At 37.4% G+C, this 22,125-nt stretch overlaps 1 protein-coding gene across 1 annotated transcript; it reads left to right on the plus strand.

Moving 5' to 3' along the window:
* The first annotated feature begins 267 nt into the window (after positions 1 to 267).
* On the plus strand, positions 268 to 8,348 carry EREG (epiregulin). Its single transcript, XM_028506209.2, has 5 exons — positions 268 to 295; positions 2,621 to 2,707; positions 4,176 to 4,299; positions 4,891 to 5,037; positions 6,825 to 8,348. Exons 1-5 carry the CDS (start codon positions 268 to 270, stop codon positions 6,904 to 6,906), a joined length of 468 nt encoding a protein of 155 aa, XP_028362010.1. The 3' UTR covers positions 6,907 to 8,348.
* Positions 8,349 to 22,125: the final 13,777 nt, after the last annotated feature.

The following is a 22,125-nucleotide window of genomic DNA, read 5'->3' on the forward strand; positions in this document are numbered from 1 at the left end:
ACTCCTCTACCCCAGTTTGCAAGGGCCTGGGGCAGAGGGGAGGTGGAGGGACGCTTGAGAATCACTGTTTTAAAGCAGTAGAGCTATGTAGATGAACCCATGATTTAGAAGCAATGTTGGTATCTTATTGGATATATACATCCATGATGGAACTGCAGTCTAAACACTTTCTTTTGAGGGTAACATTTAAAATTATTTACAATTTCATCTGTAAACTACCCGGATGTTGGATTAATGCAGCAAGTCTCACAGAAACCATCCTGAGAGATGGACTGTGTCCAAGGGAGTGTCACAGGTTAGGAGAGCCCAGTTTTCGTGGAGGCACACCCTGCACTGAACATTCTTTAATTCACAAAGACAAATATTTCACCTGTGGCCTGACCAACTGGAACAAAGTTTCCAACAATGGAAAAACTAACAAACTACTAGAATCCTTAAAACAAAACAAAACAAAACACTGAGAAGCAACACCCCCAAACGATTAGCTGGATTCTAAAATAGTCCCAGATTGCAGTTGGGAGCAATTCCAAACAGGAGAAGCTAGTTTCTGATTTCTGCAAGGGTAAAGAAATGTGCTTCAAATGTACATTTGCACAATGGACGGGGCCGCCTCCAAAGAACTCCTCAGCTGCAGAATCATGTGGGAATAGGGGGGTCAAGGATGTAAAAACATAAATCTAGAACTCCATTTTGTATAAGTTAAAAGGTTTAATTTTTTAGTCATTAAAGCGCAGAGCAAAATTATATCGAAAAGTAGAACAAAATTGACTTGGATGAGATTACAGCTCATTCTCCATGAAAAACTATGTGGACAAAGTCATCTTTTTCATCGCTGTTCAGCTGACAATGAAATCCAAATTTTAGTCATTTTTCTTATTGAACAAAGATGATATTTTTTCCTATAAGAGTAATTGAAACAGCATTTATACTGTTGTAGAAATATGGAAGGGGGAGGATATAGTTTTAAACTTTTCAAAAAGTATTTTCAAATCATTGAAAGATTATGAGACAATGTCAAAAAATACATTTCTAACTCTTATCTTCAATGGTCACTGGATAATTGGTCTTAGACAAGACATTTAATTTAACTGCACAGAGGTTGTTTGAGGCTAGTAACTACTTCACAGGATTGCTACAAGTATCAAGTTTGAAGCAAAATTATGAACTATGATGCTAATAAAAAGAATGCAATTTGCTTAACAGATACATGCCTTCTCTGAGAAAAAAATAAAGTCCTGTATTACATTGGTTAAATCATTGTTTAAAACACCCAATTGCAGATGTTATAATTTTGTCACAGGCCAGTAGGGGGCACTACCCACCCTTACTGCTGACACTGGAGGCCAGGTGAGGAGTGCCAGGGAACGATGATGGGAATCTGGTGTGCTAGGCATTTCAGAAAAACATCTTTATTCAATTCTCCCAAAAACTCTAAGAGAGGGAAATAAATCACATAGCTTTCTCCCAGGATTGCCTTTTCATCATTCTTTGTTGCCTCCCTTTGAGGTTAAATAATCACTTCAGTTACATTTATACTTGTTCCTTCCATGTGTTGTCTATTGTACTCTAGTATTGTGGTCTGTTTCCAAATTCTGTAACGTGGTCCATGAAGAACAATACTGTGTACCTTTAGGAAAGTTACTTAAACTCTTTATGTTTCAGTTTTCTCATGTGTCTAACAGCAGCATTGGTACCTTCATCAAAGAGTCAATAAAATGTTTCAATGAGAAAATATAAATAAGGAGGATAGAAAGATGTTTGCATGTAGTACATGTTCAAGAAATGTTAACTGCTGCCAATGTTACTACCATTTATATTTATATAACAATTTCTCATACAGACCAGAAAGAGTAGTTGAACTACAAATAACTAATTCTTAAACAGCTGAGACTAAACTCTCTCTAATAAGAATCTGTGCAATTAAAGTCCTTCTAACGCTTTCTATGGAATTCAGAAACTACTTGAGTCATTCTGGTGCTTATTTTCCAATACTTATCTTTTCATGGGAGATGTGTGATGTTCAAATGCTTCCCAGGCTGATAGGAATTGCATTCTAGGACTCAGTGTGGTTCATCGAGCATGTGTGCTCACCCCCACATTAGATATGTTCTGACTTTGCTTAGGTTACCTTTTACAATGCAAAGAGTAATTTAGACACTTAAATCAACAGCAAATATATCTTAGGCAGAGAGCCTATATAGTTGGTACCATAAGTAGAACCTAATTCTTATTTGAAGCTTTTTTGTGTGATAGGTTCTACCTTGGAGCATTGCTTCGAGCTTAACATGGAGTAAAACATTGGAGAGGCTACAATGTTCCAACTTCTAAGCTTCTTAGGATATCAAACTTCAAAATCAGGTCTTTAAATGTTCCTGTGAGACATTAAAGTAGGTTAAATCTCTAACTGTGAATATAGTTCCAAAGCTTTTACTCTTGATTATGAGCTGGGGTTCATTTTCAATTATATGCCTGTTTCCATGAATCATTTTCTTTAATGGTTTTGATGGATCAATTCTCGAATTAATTTAAACAACTCTATCAATACTGCAGTTTTGTGGAAATCCGACCAAGCTTTCTCTTCTTGAAGCATTAATTACATATTCAATTCTTTCATCAACAGGTTTTCACCTTCTACAAGTGGTGCTCAGTACGACTGTGGTTCCTTCGTGTGCCCCTGGAGAATCTGGGGACGACTGTGCAGCCCCAGGTAAGCCCAGCTTTGTCAACGGTGCTTGAAAAGGTTACACATTTTGAACAAAAATGTAAAAACTCAAAGATTGTACATATATGACAGCTACTGTATTAACGAAAGAATTTTTAAACCCCTTATGAACTAACAATCTGGAAAACTTATGTAAAGAACTAATTGGGGGTAGTTCCTCTAGTCATATGGAGAAATTTGATCTTAAAGAGATAGGGAACAAGACAATCAGATTCCCTATGGCCATTCTCCAGAGCTTTGCTGTGAAACATTGTTAGAGGCTGGATCCCAGGCAAAATAGGGAAGTTTAAACTTTGTACACAGTAGATAATCAGTGTATTTTTGTTGTTTTTTGTAACAGGAACAAGTGATATCCTGTCTTTTTAGTCGCAGCATTTATTCAGAAACATTTATGGAGCATGTGCTATGTGCCAAACATGGTGGTTAGGCATAGAGGTGCAGAGTGGATGATGCTCTGTCTTTTTCCCTCGAGGACCCTAGAGCACTCTGAACATGGCCCTGCTTTATATTTAGGCAAGGGTGCTCGTGTAATGGATTCAAGGGTTACCCTGAGCTGCTGAGCCAAGGATTATTTACGCTGAGGAACGAAGATGTTTTTTGCACAACTTCAGCTTCTCTCTTGTCTGCCTTCATCATTGGGCTTTCTGGAGGTTTAGTCTGCCGCCCTTTTCTCCTCCCCTCCTTTTTTTTTTTTTTACTTTTTGAACAAAAGTGTTGCAATTAAGATACAATTTTTAAAAAATATTTTATAAACATTCTTCACATTTTAGTAACTAAAATAATCCCAAAGTGAATTTTACATGTAAGTTGCAACACTATTTCTAACAGTGCTCCTATTTTCTCAGTTGTAGTTGCCTAACCAAGGCGTCTGTAATTCAGGGTTTATCTAGTTCTGGTTCAGGCCTCATTGATAGAGAAGTTGGGAGGCTTTGATTGATTTCTTTGATGGTAAGCTCAAAAATTCTAGAAAGTACACAGAAACCACCAGCCTTACTAGCTTCAAAGCCAATAGAGAATTGAGCTCTTTTAAATTAATTAATGCATTCAGCTTACAAGTACTTTTAGAATAATGCATTTCAGAATTATTTTGAGATTAAAAAATTTAGACACACTTTGGCTAAGTGAATAACTGTGGAGGGCAGCAGTGTGTGTGTGTGTGTGTGTGTGTGTGTCCCCTAGACTTACCTTCTCTATCTTTAAATGTTGTTCTTTGATAATTAAATCCCCACATTTCTCTGGTTTAATCTGTTGGATACTTTCCTTTGGGCTCTGGTGTTTATTTCTTGTTTAGGGAATGGGATAACTAGAGTGACTTTCTACTCTTGAAAATTTTCCTCTCCTTTGGTGACCTGATCTGCTTCGTTACAGTAGATTAGTGATTACTATTATAAGAGGATGTTTTGTGCTTCAGAGAAGTCAACAGAATGTATTAAAGTTTCCATTTTCTTCACAGCTCAGGTGAGAAACGTTCCACGTGTGGCTCAGGTGTCGAGAATGAAGTGCAGCCCTGACATGAATGGCTACTGTTTGCACGGAGAGTGCGTCTACCTGGTGGACATGAGACAAGAACACTGCAGGTAACGTCCCCCCACAAACAACACACAAAAAGGGTTTTTGAAATGTATATTTCTTTATTTTTTAATTTTCAAAGTTACTCTATATTTACATGGGGAGCAGAATATATGTACTTTGAGTATGCAGTTTATATCTACTATTAGAAACTTGATTGAGTTTTTTTAATTACGGGGCAAATAGCAGTTATCAAATTGCACAGATACTTCTGGGGAGGGCTTCAGATGCCTTCCTCTCACGAATGCCACAAGAGCAGCTCAACTTTTAATCTTTTCACTGGACTTATCAGCTACTGTTTGACGACTTGATTCCACTGATACAGACAAAAAGCACTTCAAGCCTAAAAAAGTCATGAAACACTATTCTAGACTAGCAGCTGTCCCAGACCACCATTTCCACACCCCAGTTCAGCTTGAGAGCTGTGTGGAGCTCCTTTGATTCATGCTGGCCTAGTGCCAGGTCAGTCTTTGAGTTCATTTTTTAACTTCCGGCAAACCTCACTGATTTCTTGCATTACAGCATGAGATCAGTTCATACAAAAGTCATAACCATGTTTTTTAAAAAGTAATGGACCGTTCTCTGGCATTTTCCTCTAGGTGTGACTCGGGTTATGCTGGCACCCGGTGTGAGCACTTCTTTTTAACCGTCCAACAGCCTTTGAGCAAAGAATATGTGGCTCTGACTGTGATTCTTATCATCGTCTTTCTTCTCTTAGTCGCTGGCTCCATATACATCTGGAGGTGGTAAGTCAGTGTTGTTTTTATACTCTGTTTTATAAATTATTTTATACAGTGTAGACTCTCAAACTAGTTAAAAATGTGGACAGAGTATCTTTTTAGAGGGATAAGGTAGACTCTGCACCAATGATGTTTATACCGAAGTTTTAGTGGCAGAACATTGGGTTAATGGTAGAACATTCTACTATTAGCTCTGCCACTTACTACCTATGTGACCTTATGCAAGTCAAACTTCAGAGTATCAATCCTTTATAAAATGCAGGTACAAATCCTTATCTTGCATTAATCACAGAACCTCCCTCAGTGTTAAAGATGATAGAGCATGAGAAAGTAAGCCATAAGCCATGATGCCAGTGTTATGCTTTGTCACTTATCTCTAATTTATTGGGTCAAACTTTTGTATTGTATAAAACACAGCCTTGTAAATTAAATAACCCCAGATACTTAGTATCTTAAACTTTAAGGCAGACTAATAGAAACAAGTTTCCACACAATTATAGAAGCTTACATTTGAAAAATGGTTCATGTCAGTCTCCTGAAACAATCACACTCCATCCTCAGGTGCATGCTGGTCATCCTCGAGGATGGTCATGTGTAATGCCAGGTGTCCGGGTCAGGACCAGGGTTTGGGGATGGTGTGCATTAGTTAGTAACAGCTTCTCTTAAAATGTCTCCAGGAAATCCTTCTTATTTCGGAACTGTTACAAAGTGTTCAGTGTACGTTTGAATGAATTTTTTTCCTGAAAGCAGTGCACTTCTTTTGAAGGCCTGAAAGTGCACTACTTTTACAAGAGTAGGTTTATTTTTGCCCATGTTTGATTTTAAGTATCCATCGCATAATAATGCCTTCCTCATTAGTTATGATCACAGAACTGAATGAGATTAAATCTGAAACACACCTAAAAGTTGTCTGACTGGTTCTTTCCTTCATGAGGATGGGGAAATGACATCTAGAGTGGTGAACTGTCACGCCCCAGCTCATGGACTTGACCAGTGGCAGAACTAAGTCCAAAGACTTTTTAACTATATTATTTATTCTACAAAACATAGACCATGTACCTCATTCCAAAATGGGTAGAAAATTAACTCAAAATATTAGGAAGATAGCTTGAATAAATGAATGAATGATTCTGAATCATGAATCCTGGTTGGGAGATCTTGGCCAGGTTATATAACTTATTTGAACATCACTTTCTTCATCTGAAAAATGAAGATGGTAATGGTAAATGTGAGGATAAAATAAATACTGAATGTACAGTACTTAGCCATTACCAGTCACCTAACTAGTGGCTAATAAATACTGGTTATTTTATTTTTTATTGGTGACAGCATTATGTCAATGTAATGGATGGAATGTAATAATATAGTGCAATATTCAAAGTACTGGTTCCTTAGTAGGTGGGTAGGAAAGAAGCAAACAAAGAAGGAGGGGAGAGAGTGGGAGGGGGGGGAGAGAGAGAAAGAGAAGGAAAGAAAGAGAAAGAAAAAGAACCAAAGTAGCCTAAATGTGGTCACATACTCCTGGAATTTTACAATTTTCATAATAAGGTTCAAGCCTCTGAGGACTCCTCTAATTGTTTCACCATTTCCTTCCAAAATTCTTTGACCACACACTGCTACTCCTTCTTCCCTCCTTATTTCTTCTTGTCCAACCTAAAGCTCCTTTGCCATCCTGGAAACACTATGCAGGTACACCTTTTGAGTCCATGTACTTGTTCCTTTTGTTAACATACTCTGTTGTTATTACTGTTAAATACAGTGCTAACACTTTATTTCTGAATATTTATTTCTAGGTGCAGAAATCGAAAAAGTGAAAAATCAAGGAAGGAATATGAAAGGGTGACCTCAGGGGACCTGACGCTGCCACAAGTCTGAATGCTGACACCACGCTCGTGGGCCAGGCTGTGTGGCACGCCTGTTGGTGTTAATATTCCTATTTTATTAATAATATTTATGTTTGGACATGTGCTGTTGACAATGGCATATTTTTAGGATACTTAGAAACATTTTTACTTTTGTTTTATTTTTGACATACTACTTGTATACTGTGCACAAACAAATATAGAAAGAAAATTGATATATATTTTTTCCTGGGCTAAATGCTTCATTGAAAGCTCCAAAGCTTCTTTGCCTGCTGCACATAACTTGCTCAGGAAGTATTGGCAAGTGACAGATTTCTGTAAGCCTAAATGCATGGTCAAATCAATTTAATAAATATATTTTTCTACTCCTCAAAGCAATGATCATTGGTCTGATGATGCCATCATCTGATGTATAGGTTGGCACCACTGTTCATGTGTTGAAGCATCTGATACAATGGGAATTGGGGGGAAGCAAATGTGAGTCATGTGCTATACGTTACCCATTTGAAACAAACTAAACTGGGAGAGCTCCACTCCCTCCTGGCCCGTCCTCAGCTATAACCCTGTTTACCCGCCTAGAGGGGAAGTGGACAATTCTCTATTGCAACCCACAGTTCCTGTGGGTCCTAGTCACCCATCTAACAGATTCTCCTTAAGTGAAATGAACTGAGAGCTTAATTTCATATTATCTTTTATAATAGTAGTTATAATAGTAGTTATTTTATAGCTTCACAATACTCCTCTTTGTACAGCATTTATGTGAGGTAACTGTTGCCTATGAGATAATTATAAAGAAGTCCATACTAAAAGGCAAAATTTGTGCTTCTTTTTAATTTATTTTCATTGGAACTTTGCTGAAGAATTTTAAGATTAACTCACAGTCCAAAGTTTGATGGACTAATCATTATTTTAAGGCATAAGACAATAGTCATATATATATTGTCCAAAGACATAAATGCAGTTATTTTCTACATAATATATTTTAAATTTGAAAAATATAGTAAGTTGCTTTTTGTAGAATTTAAAATTGCACATTTAAGATTATATCTTGATGCTGTGGGAAAAATAAGAAAAAGTAAGTCATGATATATTTTATAAAATGAACAAACTTATTTGAAAGCTTTTCCAATTTAGACTTAATCATTCATTCTTATTGTGGAGGCTGAGATGAAACAGGCCCTATTTTTTTGTCCTTTGTTTATTTTTTGTTAGAGACTGAAGTTTCTCCTGTGCTCTGGGCCTATGGTCTCAGTGAGTTGATAAGGGTACGTGGGCAACTGCATAAGGAGCCACAGCTGCCAGCAGCATTGGATCTCATGGGAGACTGTCTCACTGACACTAGACCTTTGGGTAGAGTCTCTCAGGATTGCATAGGACTATACCCTGGCCTATGGGTATAGGGACGGTCTGTCCTTTCTCTACTCTTTATCCTGACATATGCAAGGGCGACCAAGAGAAAATGGCTAACCTATGAAGTGCTTGGTGCTAGGACTTGCTCCCTCCTGAACCCCTCCCTCTGTTATATTGGCTGGTGCATTCACATGACTCTAATCCAAAGTCCTGGATCTGGTTTCTACTATTAAGGGAATATAGATGTTCACATGTAAACCCCCATGAGCTCAATCAATCAGAATTAGTCATTTGTTGCCTTATCAAAAATACTAAAACTTAATAACAGGATAAAGAGAAATAAAATAAAATTTAGTGAGATCAAAAAGAATATTTCTGTTCCCCATTTAATATAGCTGAAGTCAAATGTACTGTGTAAGAACTCATTTTAAATCCTGTGCATACTTATTGACCCTGTAAACAAAGACCTTGTAAACAAAATGTAAAAACCCATTTTAAGTGATCTTGATTGCTCAAAGAGTATGAGTTGACTAACCAAGAAATCAGTTTTAATTTATTTATTTTACTGACAAAGAGGGAGCTATATTGGCTTATCTTAAGCATCTTAACTCATGTCATATACCTAATTGTAAGTAGTTTGAGGTGTTTTTAATCTGTGTTTAAGAATGCTTATAAGCCCTGACTGGCGCAGCTCGGTGGAGTGTCATCATCAAAGCAAAAAGTTGCCATTTTGATTCCTGGTCAGGGCACATGCCCAGGTTGTAGGTTTGGTCCCTAGTTGGGGCACATATAAGAAGCAACAAGTCGATGTTTCTCTCTCCCATCGATGACTTTGTCCCTCCCTTTTCCCTGCCTTCCCCTCTCTCTAAATATAAGATCTTTAAAGAAATTTTTCAAAAAGAAGTCTTAAAAAAACCAGCCTCTAAAAGTTAAGTGTTTATTTAGAAATGCTCATTGAATAAAAAAGTATGAGTCAGATCACTGTTTCTGCATGAAAAATAAGTAAAACCTAATAGCCTTAATGAGGATAGTATTAAACAAAAATAAAAAATATGATTGTTATCATCTCTTGTTTCCTATAGGCAATGGGCAGATTTTGATCACAGTTAGTCTATCTTTTTCATTTTACAGATTTTTCACCATATGTCTAGAAGAGACTATTTATAAACAACATACTGAGAACAAATGTAAATCCAATGCATAAATGCATAATTTATAGCTTTCCACGAAGGCCACACAATAACTTACCTGACACATACTCTGTAACCAAGGACATTAAGTTCTATCGATTGGTACAAAAGGCTTAACCTCAAAATTGATATTTATGCAATATATTGAACACATAATGCAATAGAACATTACTGTTCTAGATGCTTTGTTTGCTCTCATCTTTCTGCCAACTGTCAATGTCAAAGCAATAGGAGAAATGGCACGCTAGTGTGACTGTGTCTAACTCAGACTTTTGCATTCTTGGGAAGAAAGCTAAACTCATTTGTTTTCAGATAACATATTTTCATGCAACAAATGCATAGTAGTTTCTAATTTCTATTGATATCAATAATGCAGTTTGTAAAAGCTTATGTCTGATCCACTTGGTCACTTGCTGTAATATCTATTTTGTAGGCTTGGAAAAAAGGCATTTAATTTGCTGCCCAATATTTTCAGGTTTTTTTCCCACTCTTATTCATATGGGAGAAGGAGGAGCAACAACACATATAAACAGTGTTCTGGGATACCTTTTTTCTCCTTTTTTTTAATTGTATTTTTTCCATTATCATTTATCCCCCTCACACCCTCTTCCCCCTCCTCGTACCCCCTCCCACTTCACACAGTCACCGTGCTGTTGTCCACGTCCATGAGTCCTTTTTTATTTTTTGCTTGACCCCTCCACCCTCCAATCCCCTACCAAATAGCTGGAGTACTTTTTAATATTTTAACTAAACAATAATTGTATCTAAAACATATATGTTATTCAAATTGGAATGATGTTAAATATATTGTTCTCTTTGTTGTTTTGTACTCTGTAATTGCACTTTTAAAGTTTGAAGAGCCATTTGGGTATACAGTTTATATTGAAGATGTGATGGGACATAAAGTTGTATTGCCTGCAGATTAAAGTAATTTATGTGATAATGAATTTTATCAGAGTACTGAATTGTATCAATTTGTTTGTGCTCAATATCAGCTTTGATAATTGTGTACCTTAAGATATTGAAGGAGAATATACTTTACAAGATATTGTTGATGTTTATTTATTTTTATTGAGAACTGGAATAAATTAAAAAATAAAAATGCATTCAGTCATGCATTAAAAACTTCACTGGTAGTCTCTTTTTCTTTTTTCCATAATGCACTAAAAGACTTAAAAGCAGTAACAAGACCACAGTGTATTTAGATATAAAGATGATACGGTCTTAGTTTGCAAAAGCATTATATAACTTTATCACATTTTATTGCCTACCATAGTCAAGAATTTCTTTGAAATATAAAAAGCCACATTATTTATGAAATTCTGGGTGTTAATGTTTTTAAATATATTTTAAAGACTATATTAAAAGAGTATTTATAAAAAGAATAGATACCCTATTCTTAGGGTAAAATATTCTAAGAATATTTTAATCAAATTAAATTGGAATTATTTTGAAGAATTTGTTTTTACATTCAATATTATTTTGTATTAGTTTCAGGTGTATAGCATAGTGATTAAACAACCATATGTTTTACAAAGTGTTTCTCTGATATTTTCATTACCCACCTGGCCCTGTACATAGTTATTACAATGTTATTACGTAGTTATTACTATATTCTCTATGTTGTGTTTTATATCCCCATGACTATTCTGTAACTACCAATTTGTACTTCTCAATTTCTTCACCTTTTTTACCCATCCCCCCAACTCTTTTTCCCTCTGGCAACCATCAGCCTTTGCTCTATACCTATGAGTCTGTTTCTGTTTTGTCTGTTAGTTTGTATTGTTCTTTAGATTCCACATGTAAGTGAAGTCACATGATATTTGTCTTTCTCTGCCTGACATTTCTCAGAGCACAGTAGTGGCAATATGCTAAAGTCTAACATAAATCCTTTGTAATCAAAAAAACCTATCTTTAAAGAAAATTTTTGGCATAAAAGATTTATTTTAAGTGAAAACTTATTTTTTTCTTTAAATAAAAAATCTGTATGTGAATAACTATGTACTGTGTCAGATGGGTACCAGACTTATTGGGGAGATCACTTTGCATGTTATACATAATAAGAGTTTGATCATTATGTTGTATACTAGAAAATAACATAATATTGTCTGCCAAGTGTAATTGAAATTTTTTTAAATAATCGATTTTTTGAAAAGTGAGTAAGAAATAAAAAGCCTAGATACCCTACTGAGAAATAACTTTTGAAAGGACACATCAGCCAGAACATATCTCACAATTCCTTCACCTTCTTGCAAGTAATGGGCTCGTCTTCCCGGCCCTTGAGAGCAGGGACGTTGGTCTCTTGAACCTCCGTCACAGTAATGGCTTCCTTGGTTCATGCTTCAACAACCTACAGAGTACCTTATGCATTTATCAGCTCCTTTGTGCATAGCTGGGGGATAGGGCAGGGAGGCATAGCTATGACCACTTTACAGGGAGGTAAAGTAATTTGTCCATGGTCACAGTGATAGTGAAAGGAGAAGATGGCATGAGAAACAAAGTCTTCTGATCCCCAATTCTACTGTCATTCTGGCCCTGTCAGAGGCAGCAAAGCTATCATGTGCAGTTAATCTGAATCTGGTTTAGAATTTTCTTGGAAGAAGCAGAAACTTTTATAAAATAAAATTTTTAGGATCTCACACAACCACCAGACTGATTCTGTTCAAAGTCTGAGAACCCACAGGGCAAGAAAAAGAACTCTTTGAAACACTTACCACTTGGTTTCCAAGATACCTCATGCACCTGGTTTTCCCCCTGCTTCTCAATCTCATGCTAGATCTTTCTTAATATCTCCCACCCCCACCATTTATCTGTACATGTCGGAGTTTCCCCAGATCTCGATCTTGAAATTTTTCCCCTATAGAGCTACTCCCTACTGTATTTTGTACACACTTATACCTTCAGTTGCCATGCATGCACTGGTCACTCCAAGCCTAGATATTTCTGCTGAGTATTAGACTTCATTATCCAACTAGTTATCCCACATCGTGTGGATACCCACTAGACATTCAAAGGTAACATGTTCAACAACTGACAACCCTGAAAAGTTGTTCCTTCTACAATGTTTCCATCTCAATTAAATTTGACCTCATCCTTCTTATAACTCAGACCAAAACCCTGGTATCTTCTTCTGGGATATGCTGGATGACTAACTTTCAAGTAATTTCAAAAACAATGGCACAGCAATGGCAGAATTGGCCATTTTGAAGAGATTATGCAGAAGAAAAAGAATTCCAGGAAATCAGAGTTAGATAGAATATCACAATTTTCAAAAGGAAAATAAGACATGCACTGATTTTGACTTTGATTAATTCTAGAACACATTTTACCCCAAGTGGTCACAAACATTATAAAACATAAGCAATGTTCATTGGGCTCTAACATAAATTCATTAAGAAAGATATATAAATAACATGGATCTTTTTGAAATATCTAGTTTGTTCACCAGCTAGTGGTAACTACCCATCACATGAAAACAAACACAAGTATTTCATTCAGTTCATCTAAATATTTGAAAAATGAGAAAAGCCTTCCAAAAATTTCATATGAATCTGGAGTGCAAAGAACTTATTTAAAAAATAAGCACAGGCTAGGTTCATTTAACGCAGGCATTTCAAGTGGATCCATCACAAGCTAAATAGGTGAATGCCATGTGACGGGATGTAGAAAACTTGAGGTAAGGGCTCCAATTATAGTCATGGGAGATATAGGAAACCCACATAAAAAACCCAGCCAGTGGAGTGGTGACTTTTCCAATCAATCTAGCAGAAGGGGGCAATGGTTTCCCATTCTCTGAGGGTGGCATGATTCACTCCAAGAAACTATGTGCCAGGTTTCTGGCCATCACCTTGCCAATAAGAGCAATTCACATTCTTTTTTTTTTTTAAAGATTTTATTTATTTATGTTTGGAGAGGGAAGGCAGGGAGAGAGAGAGAGAGAGAGAGAGAGAGAGAGAGAGAGAGAGAGAGAGAGAGAGAAACATCAATGTGCGGTTGCTGGGGGTTATGGCCTGCAACCCAGGAATGTACCCTGGCTGGGAATCGAACCTGGGACACTTTGGTTTTCAGCCCGCGCTCAATCCACTGAGCTACACCAGCCAGGGCTGCAATTCGCATTCTTAAAAAAGAGATAAAAGTCAACACTTTATGAATTAGTCAACTAAAATTTATTGAAAATGTTCTTTTGTATCTAGTATTAGTATATTTTATACTTCTCAAATATAAAAGAAGTGTACTTTTGAATATAAAAGAGGTATAAAATATACTGCTGTTTTTAAGAAAAGCAGAAGAGAAATTTGAAGTTAGGGAAGTGGTTAAAGAAAATTCCAAGGCTTTAGTAGTTAGGCTTCTTTGATTTTTATGGAACAGAAAACAATTCTGGCTGAAGAAGAAATTAGCAGCAAGTATATGGAGGGTTAGAGAGAATTAAAGAAAGAGCTGAAGAACCAGGGGAGGTCTAGTGATTTAGTTAGCCATGTGCTGCTTTTAGAGGGTTAACTTTTAAAAATCACAGAATACTCAGTTCTTGGGTGCCTGTAGTCTGAGACAGCATCCGATTGCCTGGCCGGGGTCATGGACTCACCTCTTGGCAAGGAGGGTAGCACATGTCACTTGACAAGCCACCAGCTTGGGTCTAATAGGAGAAAATTTCCCCCTAGAGGAGAACCGGAGTGCCATTACCAGAGGAAGAATAAATGAATTCTGAACAGATAAACTGAAGTCCACTATGTATACTAAATTGTGCCATATCCAATTATTTAAGGAAAGATGACATCAATGGGGAAGTTTTTATTGAAGAAATGGGACTTTAATTGGACCTTGGAAAACTGACAGGATTTTGACAAGCAAGGGAAAGGCTGTCACACATAGGAGAATAATCGGCAAAAACACTAGAAAAATCATAGCATGTTTGAGGTATGTCAGGGGGACCATCTTGACAGTAGTATAGGATCTCTATTTGGGAATAGTTAAGAATTTAGTGTGAAGGAGCTTTAAAGGCATACTGAGAAGATAAACTTCACACTGATGGGTAATGGATATCACTTCAAGTTCTTGATCAGAAGAGCCACACCATTAAATTGGCACGGTCAGCAGAATAATGCCCTTCCCCACCATCCTCCCAAGATGTCCATGTCCTAGTCTTTGGAATCTGTGACTATGTTATCTTACATGGCAGAAGGGACATACAGATGTCACCAGGGTTAAAGATCTTGTGGTCAGGAGATGCTTATAACAACATTGTGAGGTATATAACTACTTTTATAAGACTTTCCTCTCAGATGAGGAAACAGGCAGAGTAACTTGCACAAGGTCACACAGGTAGTAAGAAAACTAAGGCAGTAATATGTATCTATACTTTTGGTTCAGGGCTGCTTTAGCTGGTGTGATCAGAGAGGCATGTCTGTGGAGATAACTTATGAACAGAGACGTAAGAGACAAGGTGAGCTCAGCCATACAAACATGGGGAGCCAAAATATTTTTTACCTGGAATAGGAAGTACAAAAACACGGAAGCTCAAAAGACATTGTGATCAGTGTGGCTGGAGCATGCTCAATGGTCAGTGACAAGGCAGAGGGGTAGGCAAGGGTAAGAAATTTAAGGGGCATAGGCTTTGGTAGGGTGTCTGTCTTTACTAAAAATGCAGTAAGGCATCAGAGGGTTGGGGATAGTGTATTGATATAATCTATATTTTAAAAAGGCCAGTCTATCTAGTTTGTCTGCTCTGTGGAAAGTAGACTAAAGAGGGGCAAGACAACCCTGGAAGAAAAAGGTAGGAGGTTATATTAATCTCCTGCTTAATAACAGGGCTAAGAGAGAGATACAGTAGTACAGTGATGAGAAGTGGCTGACCTGGAGCCGAATTTAGAATATATTTTACATCACCAGGACTTGCTGATGGTAATAACCAGGAGAGCAACCATGAGAACCCAATGGCATGAAAGTCAAAAGAACAGAAAATGTAAGGTAGTCAACACTCTCTCATAAAAAAGAAATGTAGAAAAAACTGAGGAAGAGGAAAAAGGCCACTGGTTTTGACTTCTGAATGTCATAAAGATTGAAAAGTGTGTCTAGTGGATGATGGGATGGAGGGTTAGATTGCACTGGATTAAAAGAGTCAGTGGTGGCTGCTGGTGGAAAACATTTACTTACAATCTTGGCTGTGAAAGACAATGGAAACAATAAGGTCTCAACTGTTTAATAATTTCATTTTTTTTTATTTACCAGACTCCCATACTTTTCTCTTTGGACTTTTTTGTGTTTGTTAAAATCAATAGTAAAAGAAAGTTGACATCATGGAGGAGGTTAAGGTTATTCGTTAAAATGATAGTTGGGAATAACCAAAGGATTTCAGTTCTTCTAGTCATCTCTGACATCTGTACCACAGGTGACTGAGAGTTGGCTTTCACCCCAAGTTTCAGGAAAGGGGCCGATCAATGCATGTGAGTCATGTGCTTACATAAGATGAAGTCGAGATTACATTGGGAGAACATTGCTGTGGGAATATAAATAAGCGCCTTATCACTGGGCAGGGCCTCTTTATAAAACATGGGTTGGGCTACGAAGCAGAAAGTTGAACTGAAGAACACGCACAGGAGCTATCTTGAGAATTTGTTCCCCTTCCAATGCACATGATGGCTCCTGATCTGTGGGTAGTGGCATGTAAGTTAGAAATCCTGAGTAGCAAGTTTTAGGTTAATGGAAACAAATCGCAGTTCACTTCTTTTGCTCCCCTTGATATACAAGACAGGGACACCTAACAAGGGCTTGTAGTTTAAATCAATTGCCTCATTACAACATTGTTTCTGCCTTTCTAATTGTGTATCAATGTGTGTGCCAGTCTCCAGTAGTCATAGGCTCCATTGTGCTATTCCGTAGGTTGGGACCCCAACTCCAGTAGTTCATATGTTTCATAAGTATTTGCATTTTTGCCATTTCTCATCCTGTGGTACTTAGTAGACTTCAGTATTTATTACTAATATGAGAATGTAAGTGATAATTCCTCATTAGGACCAATCTAGGTTGTAAAAATGCCCCAAACCAAGGCTATAACAGACATAGCGTGTGTGCTACTTAGTGCATGTGCCTGAGCACACACAACACACATTGTTTTCATAACAACATGCAGATAAAACTATAAAAAATTACCTCCTGGGCTGAATGACAAACAAGATGTTTTTAAAAATCACAGAAACCATTTTTTAATCCAGGCCCATACTATCTGAAATTTAGGTCCTTAAAAACATGTAAGAAACTAAACTACCCTTGGAAATCAAGTCACAGAAGAAATAATTGAATCCCTTCATAAGTTCTTGACATTGAGAAAACTCAAATTTAGCATATAACAAAAAAGCATGCCTTTTACACAGGTTGTAATGCACCATATTGCATGTTCTTATCAGATTGTGCAACATATGGTTTCAGGCTTGATACTTTCATCAGGAAACAAATCTAACAGCCCATGTCCCTTTGTAAGAGCCGGGGTATCTGACCTATGGCACCTCTGGGCCACACTGGAAGAAGAAGAGTTGCCTTGGGCCGCACATGAAATACACAAACACTAACAAACACTGATGAGCAAAAAAAAAAAAGCTTTTAAGTGAATTTACAATTTTGTGTTCTGCTGAATTCAAAGCCACCTTGGGCTACATGGGGCCTGCCAGTGGTGGGTGGGACACCCCAGAACAACCATGGTAAAAGGATTTCCTGCTAAAAGTTTGCAAACTGGTCCCCTTAAACAGTGGGCAAGGAGAGAACTGAGAAAGATGTAGGCCAGTCCAGATAGTAGGTGAAAGTTTTAATAAGCAAGGGACGTACATAGAAGGTTCATTTTTTTTTAAGATTTTATTTTATTTATTTTTAGAGAGGGAAGGGAGGGAGAAAGAGAGAGAGAAAGAAACATCAATGTGCGGTTGCTGGGGGTCATGGCCTGCAACCCAGGCATGTATTCTGACTGGGAATTGAACCTGCGACACTTTGGTTAGCAGCCTGCACTCAATCCACTGAACTACGCCAGCCAGGGCAGAAGGTTTGTTTTGAGCAGCCAGAAATGAGTAGATCTCTGTGCCCACCTGTCGGGGTCTTTAAAGTTTATACAGTTTACACAAAGGTACACTGCCCAGGTGGTCTCAACAACATGTTACTTACTCAAAGCTACACCCCTGAAAATCGCTCCCACTGCAGGCACGGTGGGCAGAACAACATTTTAAGGACAGGGAAGAAGGATGTGAGGCTAGATTTGCCATCAGTAGAGAAGTAATAGCCACACATGTTAGCCAGGAGAGGAGGGCATTTGGTGTTTTGTGATCATGTTGCACCTGTCTCTGTGTTGACTTGCAACTGGGAAGTGGTTTATCTTTGTCACATTTCATGGCCCTATCTAGTTCTTCTCCATATTCTGTGGCTCTGCCCTAATGGGGGAACATTAATTCTGTGGGAAGATTCTGTGTCAGAGGCCAGACTAGGAGGTGAGGAATGGTGGGAGATCAGGCTAGTGAGGTGGACAGATTAGGTAGGATCTTAAGGTCAAAGCACAGATTTTGGCCTGTACTGAGAGCAACAACACACTCCCACCAACAGTGTGCTCCCTGCCCAACATCTTTTATAGAAGCCACTGCTCAACAGCTATAATTAGGGACTTGACTTCTAATCTCTTTATTCCCCTCTTCTGCTCCCAGAGAGGTTCCAAATAAAGAGTTTTGAGTTGTCAGCTTGGACAACTAGCAAAAGCTTAATTTGTGCCCCAAAAAGATTTATTTAAAAGGAAGAGAAAAAAAAAGAGGGATATCAATGGGCCAGGCAGCTTCTCAAGGTTTCAGATAGTACAATACATGACACAGGCTTTTCAAAATCCTTTTGTCTATGTATATTTGACCTAACATTTTAGGTTTATATTTGAGAGTCCAGTATTTCATAGATTTTCTTGTTTTCTATGCCCATAATTTTTTGCCATGCCCATAGTTCATTTAGCTGCCAACTTGTTTAATTGGTATGGGGTCCACTGGGTACAAGTGAATAGTCTACAAATGGATGTAGAGTGTTTTCAAATTATACATTTACATCTATAAAAATTAACAGGATAAAATAATTTAAAAACATAAATATTAGTTTTTTTCTAATAATTTTTGTTTTTTACTCTTTAAAATTAGTATAATATCTACTGTAACTTCTAGGATTGTGGTGAAAGTTACACGAAATAACATAGCCAGTGGTCATTCAGTCCATGCATGTTACTTTCCCTTCTGCTAAAAGGACTATTCTGAGAAGAAGCCAAGGCTAAACAGGAGGAGTGGGCCCATTACATCTGTCTTTCATTTTCTTCAGTTCGATGGGAAAAGTGTCACAATGAAGTTGGTATTTGAGCCTATGTTCAGTTACACAATGTGCAAGAAAGTTGAACAAAAGTACCCGTAAATGCTATCTTGGATTCCATTTCTCATCCAAATTGCTTTCCCCAAAGACAACCTTTGTGGTTTTGATTCCCTAATAACGTGCCAAACTTTTCCAGGTGGAGTGGAGCGGAACTAAAAACACACAAAAAAAACTTGTAGTAAAATAAGCTGCCCTAGGCTGACGTTCATGTGATTCATCTGAACGGAAACTATTTGAAAGCTAAAGGAAAATTTTATATTAAGTGATGTAACTAAACTCAAGTAAATGTCAAGAGATGAGTCAAATTCTGTTCTCCAAAAGCAACAGAATTTCTGCTGAGTTCACTGAGAATCATTAGTCTTCCTGTAACTCTGCCGCATTTTCTTCCACCTGGCATAGTTACAGGAAAGGTTTGCATTCCTTTCTTCTGCACTAAACCACACAGACTCTCTCAAGATTGTAAAACCAGCATACTGATATTTAAATTTTGAAATTACACTTGGTAATTTTGCCTTTGATAGAAGATATATGAATTCATCAATGAGCTCTTAATTTTGCAGTCCTTTCTTTTTATAAATGGCTGAAACAATGCATCACAAGGATCCATTCATAGCAATAGTTCTAAGAAACTGATAATCCAAGAAATATCCAAACTGTATCATGGGTTATATAATAGAAGTATTTATAAACAAATGACAGTGGAAATAATACAATGTTTTGTTTTATCTATGTAAGATGCACAAGGGGTAAATAAGTTTCCTTCCCAGATGGTGGTTTGTATGGGTGGCAACATCTGTGTTGAAATGATCACACACACTTGCACGCTATTCATGCCTGGGCTTTTCCATCAAAAAGAAATGACTAAGAGTGACCCCACCAGCTCAGGGGCCAAGAATTCCAGGACAGACTCCTTGCCTGCCCAGGCCCAACATGCCATAGGTTCAGGGATGGAAACCCTTTCTGATCATCCTCATAACCACTTACAATTGGAAAAAAAAATTAGTTAAACAAAGTAGTCTCTTAAACTAGTTGATTACTTAGTTATTACAGATGACCTATAATAATATCCAGTGACAAAAATGTATTTTCCCCACAATTAGATATAATTTTTGTTATTTCCTAACTATTCATATCAACCCTGGTTATATATTACTATTGAATTTAAGAGATTAAAAATATATATCTATGCCTAGGTCCTATTTCAGACAAAGTAATCAGCATCTCTTGAGGTCACATTCGGTTTTTAGTAGCTCCTCCTGATGCTTATGAGCAGACTGGATTAGGAACAATGGTTTTAACCAATGAGATCCCTTGGTGAGCTTTACAAAGTGGAAGTGCTTGGGTCCACTCCCAGAGATTCAGATTTAATTAATTTAGGGTGTGGTCTGCATACTGGGAGTTTTGAAAACTCTTGAAGGTGATTCTAACGTGCAGCCAGGCCAAGAAGATGATCTTATAAATTGTCTGCATCTTCTGTCTAGACCTCTGTAAAAGTCTAAGACAAGGAAGCTTCCTAAAACTGTGTCTCCAACATTGGATCTCTTCAAAGAAAACAGTCATTTGTAACTATAATAATCCTTCACATTTACTTAGCATGCAGTACATGTCAGAGTGTTTTGTGAGGCATTAAGTTGGTATGGAAATGCTTTAAAATGATTTTTAAAATACAAAACCAATACCTCTCTAATACTGCCTTTCATTTCTACTTTGTATTACTCTACTTAGCTCCTCTAATAAACTAAAAATTCCTTAAGTTTAACTTTTGTATCTTATTTATCTTTATATTCTACACAAATATTTTTATTTGGCAAGGGTTCAGTAAATGTATCTTCAACAAATGAATAGATAATTCCATCTGCTTTGATTAACACTATCGAACACTTCTGTGCCTTCCTCTCTCTAGGCCTTCAAGAGACAGTGAACCTTATGCTCACAGCTCCTGCTGTCATAAAGCTTACATTCCAGGGAATGAATGAAATACTAAGATTTCAACTTCTGGGGCTACTGCATATGTGATTCATTACTGACATTCCACAGCAGAGCTACAGATGGGCACAACCCCAAAACTCCAGAGACATGTGCCTTCCCTTTGCTAAGACAGCCAAGAATCAGCCTGTCACATTGTTGTAATCCCTCTATCATTTTGTTTTATTTTATTTTTAAAAAGATTGTTTTATTTATTCTTAGACAGAAGAGAAGGGAGGGAGAGAGAGAGGGAGAAAAACATCAATGTGTGGTTGTCTCTCGTACGACCCCCACTGGGGTCCCAGCCCTCAACTCAGGCGTGTGCCCCAATTGCTAATCAAACTGGCAAACCCCTGGTTCACAGGCCAGTGCTCAATCCACTGAGCCACACCAGCCAAGGGATAATTTTTTCAGAATATTTTATTGGTTATGTATTACAGTTGTCCCATTTTTTCCTCCCCTTATCCCTCACCAACCCATACCCACCTCCCTCCAGCTTTCCCCCCTCCTCTTAGTTCATGTCCATACATACAAGGTCTTCGGCTTCTCCATTTTTTATACTATTCTTAACCTCCTCCTGTCTATTGCCTACCAATTATGCTTCTTATTCCCTGTACATTTTCCCCCAGTTCTTCTGCTCCTACTCCCCATTGATAACCTTCCATATGATCTCCATTTCTATGATTATATTCCTGTTCTAGTTGTTTGCTTAGTTTTTGTTTTATAGGTTCAGTTATTGATAGTTGTGAATTTGTTGTCATTTTACTGTTTATAGTTTTTGATCTTCTTTTTCTCTCTCTGTTATTTTAAATGAATGAATTTCTATTAAGTTCTGTACTCTCAAAATGAATGTGGCTTCATCAGAGAGGCAAATGGGAGCTATAGCATGATCTGAAGACAGGAGATTTGAGAGTCAGACTCTCAGGCCTTTCTGATCAAAACTACCATGGGAAGGGAAGAGAAATGAAGAAAAACCACAAATGGCCCCACTTAACTCAGAGTAGCACCCTGATATACTTGTACCCTAAGGTGCTGACTGATGTTTGGTGAAACATTTACTTGCCAGAAGCTATTAGAATTCTGTTTTGGATTGTAGAGTGCAAACTTATTGAATGTCGTGATCAAAAAATTTTTTTAGGAGTGTTAGCAGGCCTGATGAAGCAATGGCAGTGATTCTGTTCAAAGATGTCTTTGTGCTTAACTGGGAGCCAGGATAATATTCAATGCAAGCTACTGATGAAAAAATTACCATTGCACGGAGAGCTGAGGTATGGAGGTGGGGGTGGGAAAGAAGAGTTATTTTGAATTTTAAGTTCAAATTTAAAAGTGATATTCATAAATGAAAGAATAGTCTACTT

Source organism: Phyllostomus discolor, chromosome 1 (genome assembly GCF_004126475.2).
Source record: "Phyllostomus discolor isolate MPI-MPIP mPhyDis1 chromosome 1, mPhyDis1.pri.v3, whole genome shotgun sequence".
Lineage (NCBI taxonomy): Eukaryota > Metazoa > Chordata > Mammalia > Chiroptera > Phyllostomidae > Phyllostomus > Phyllostomus discolor.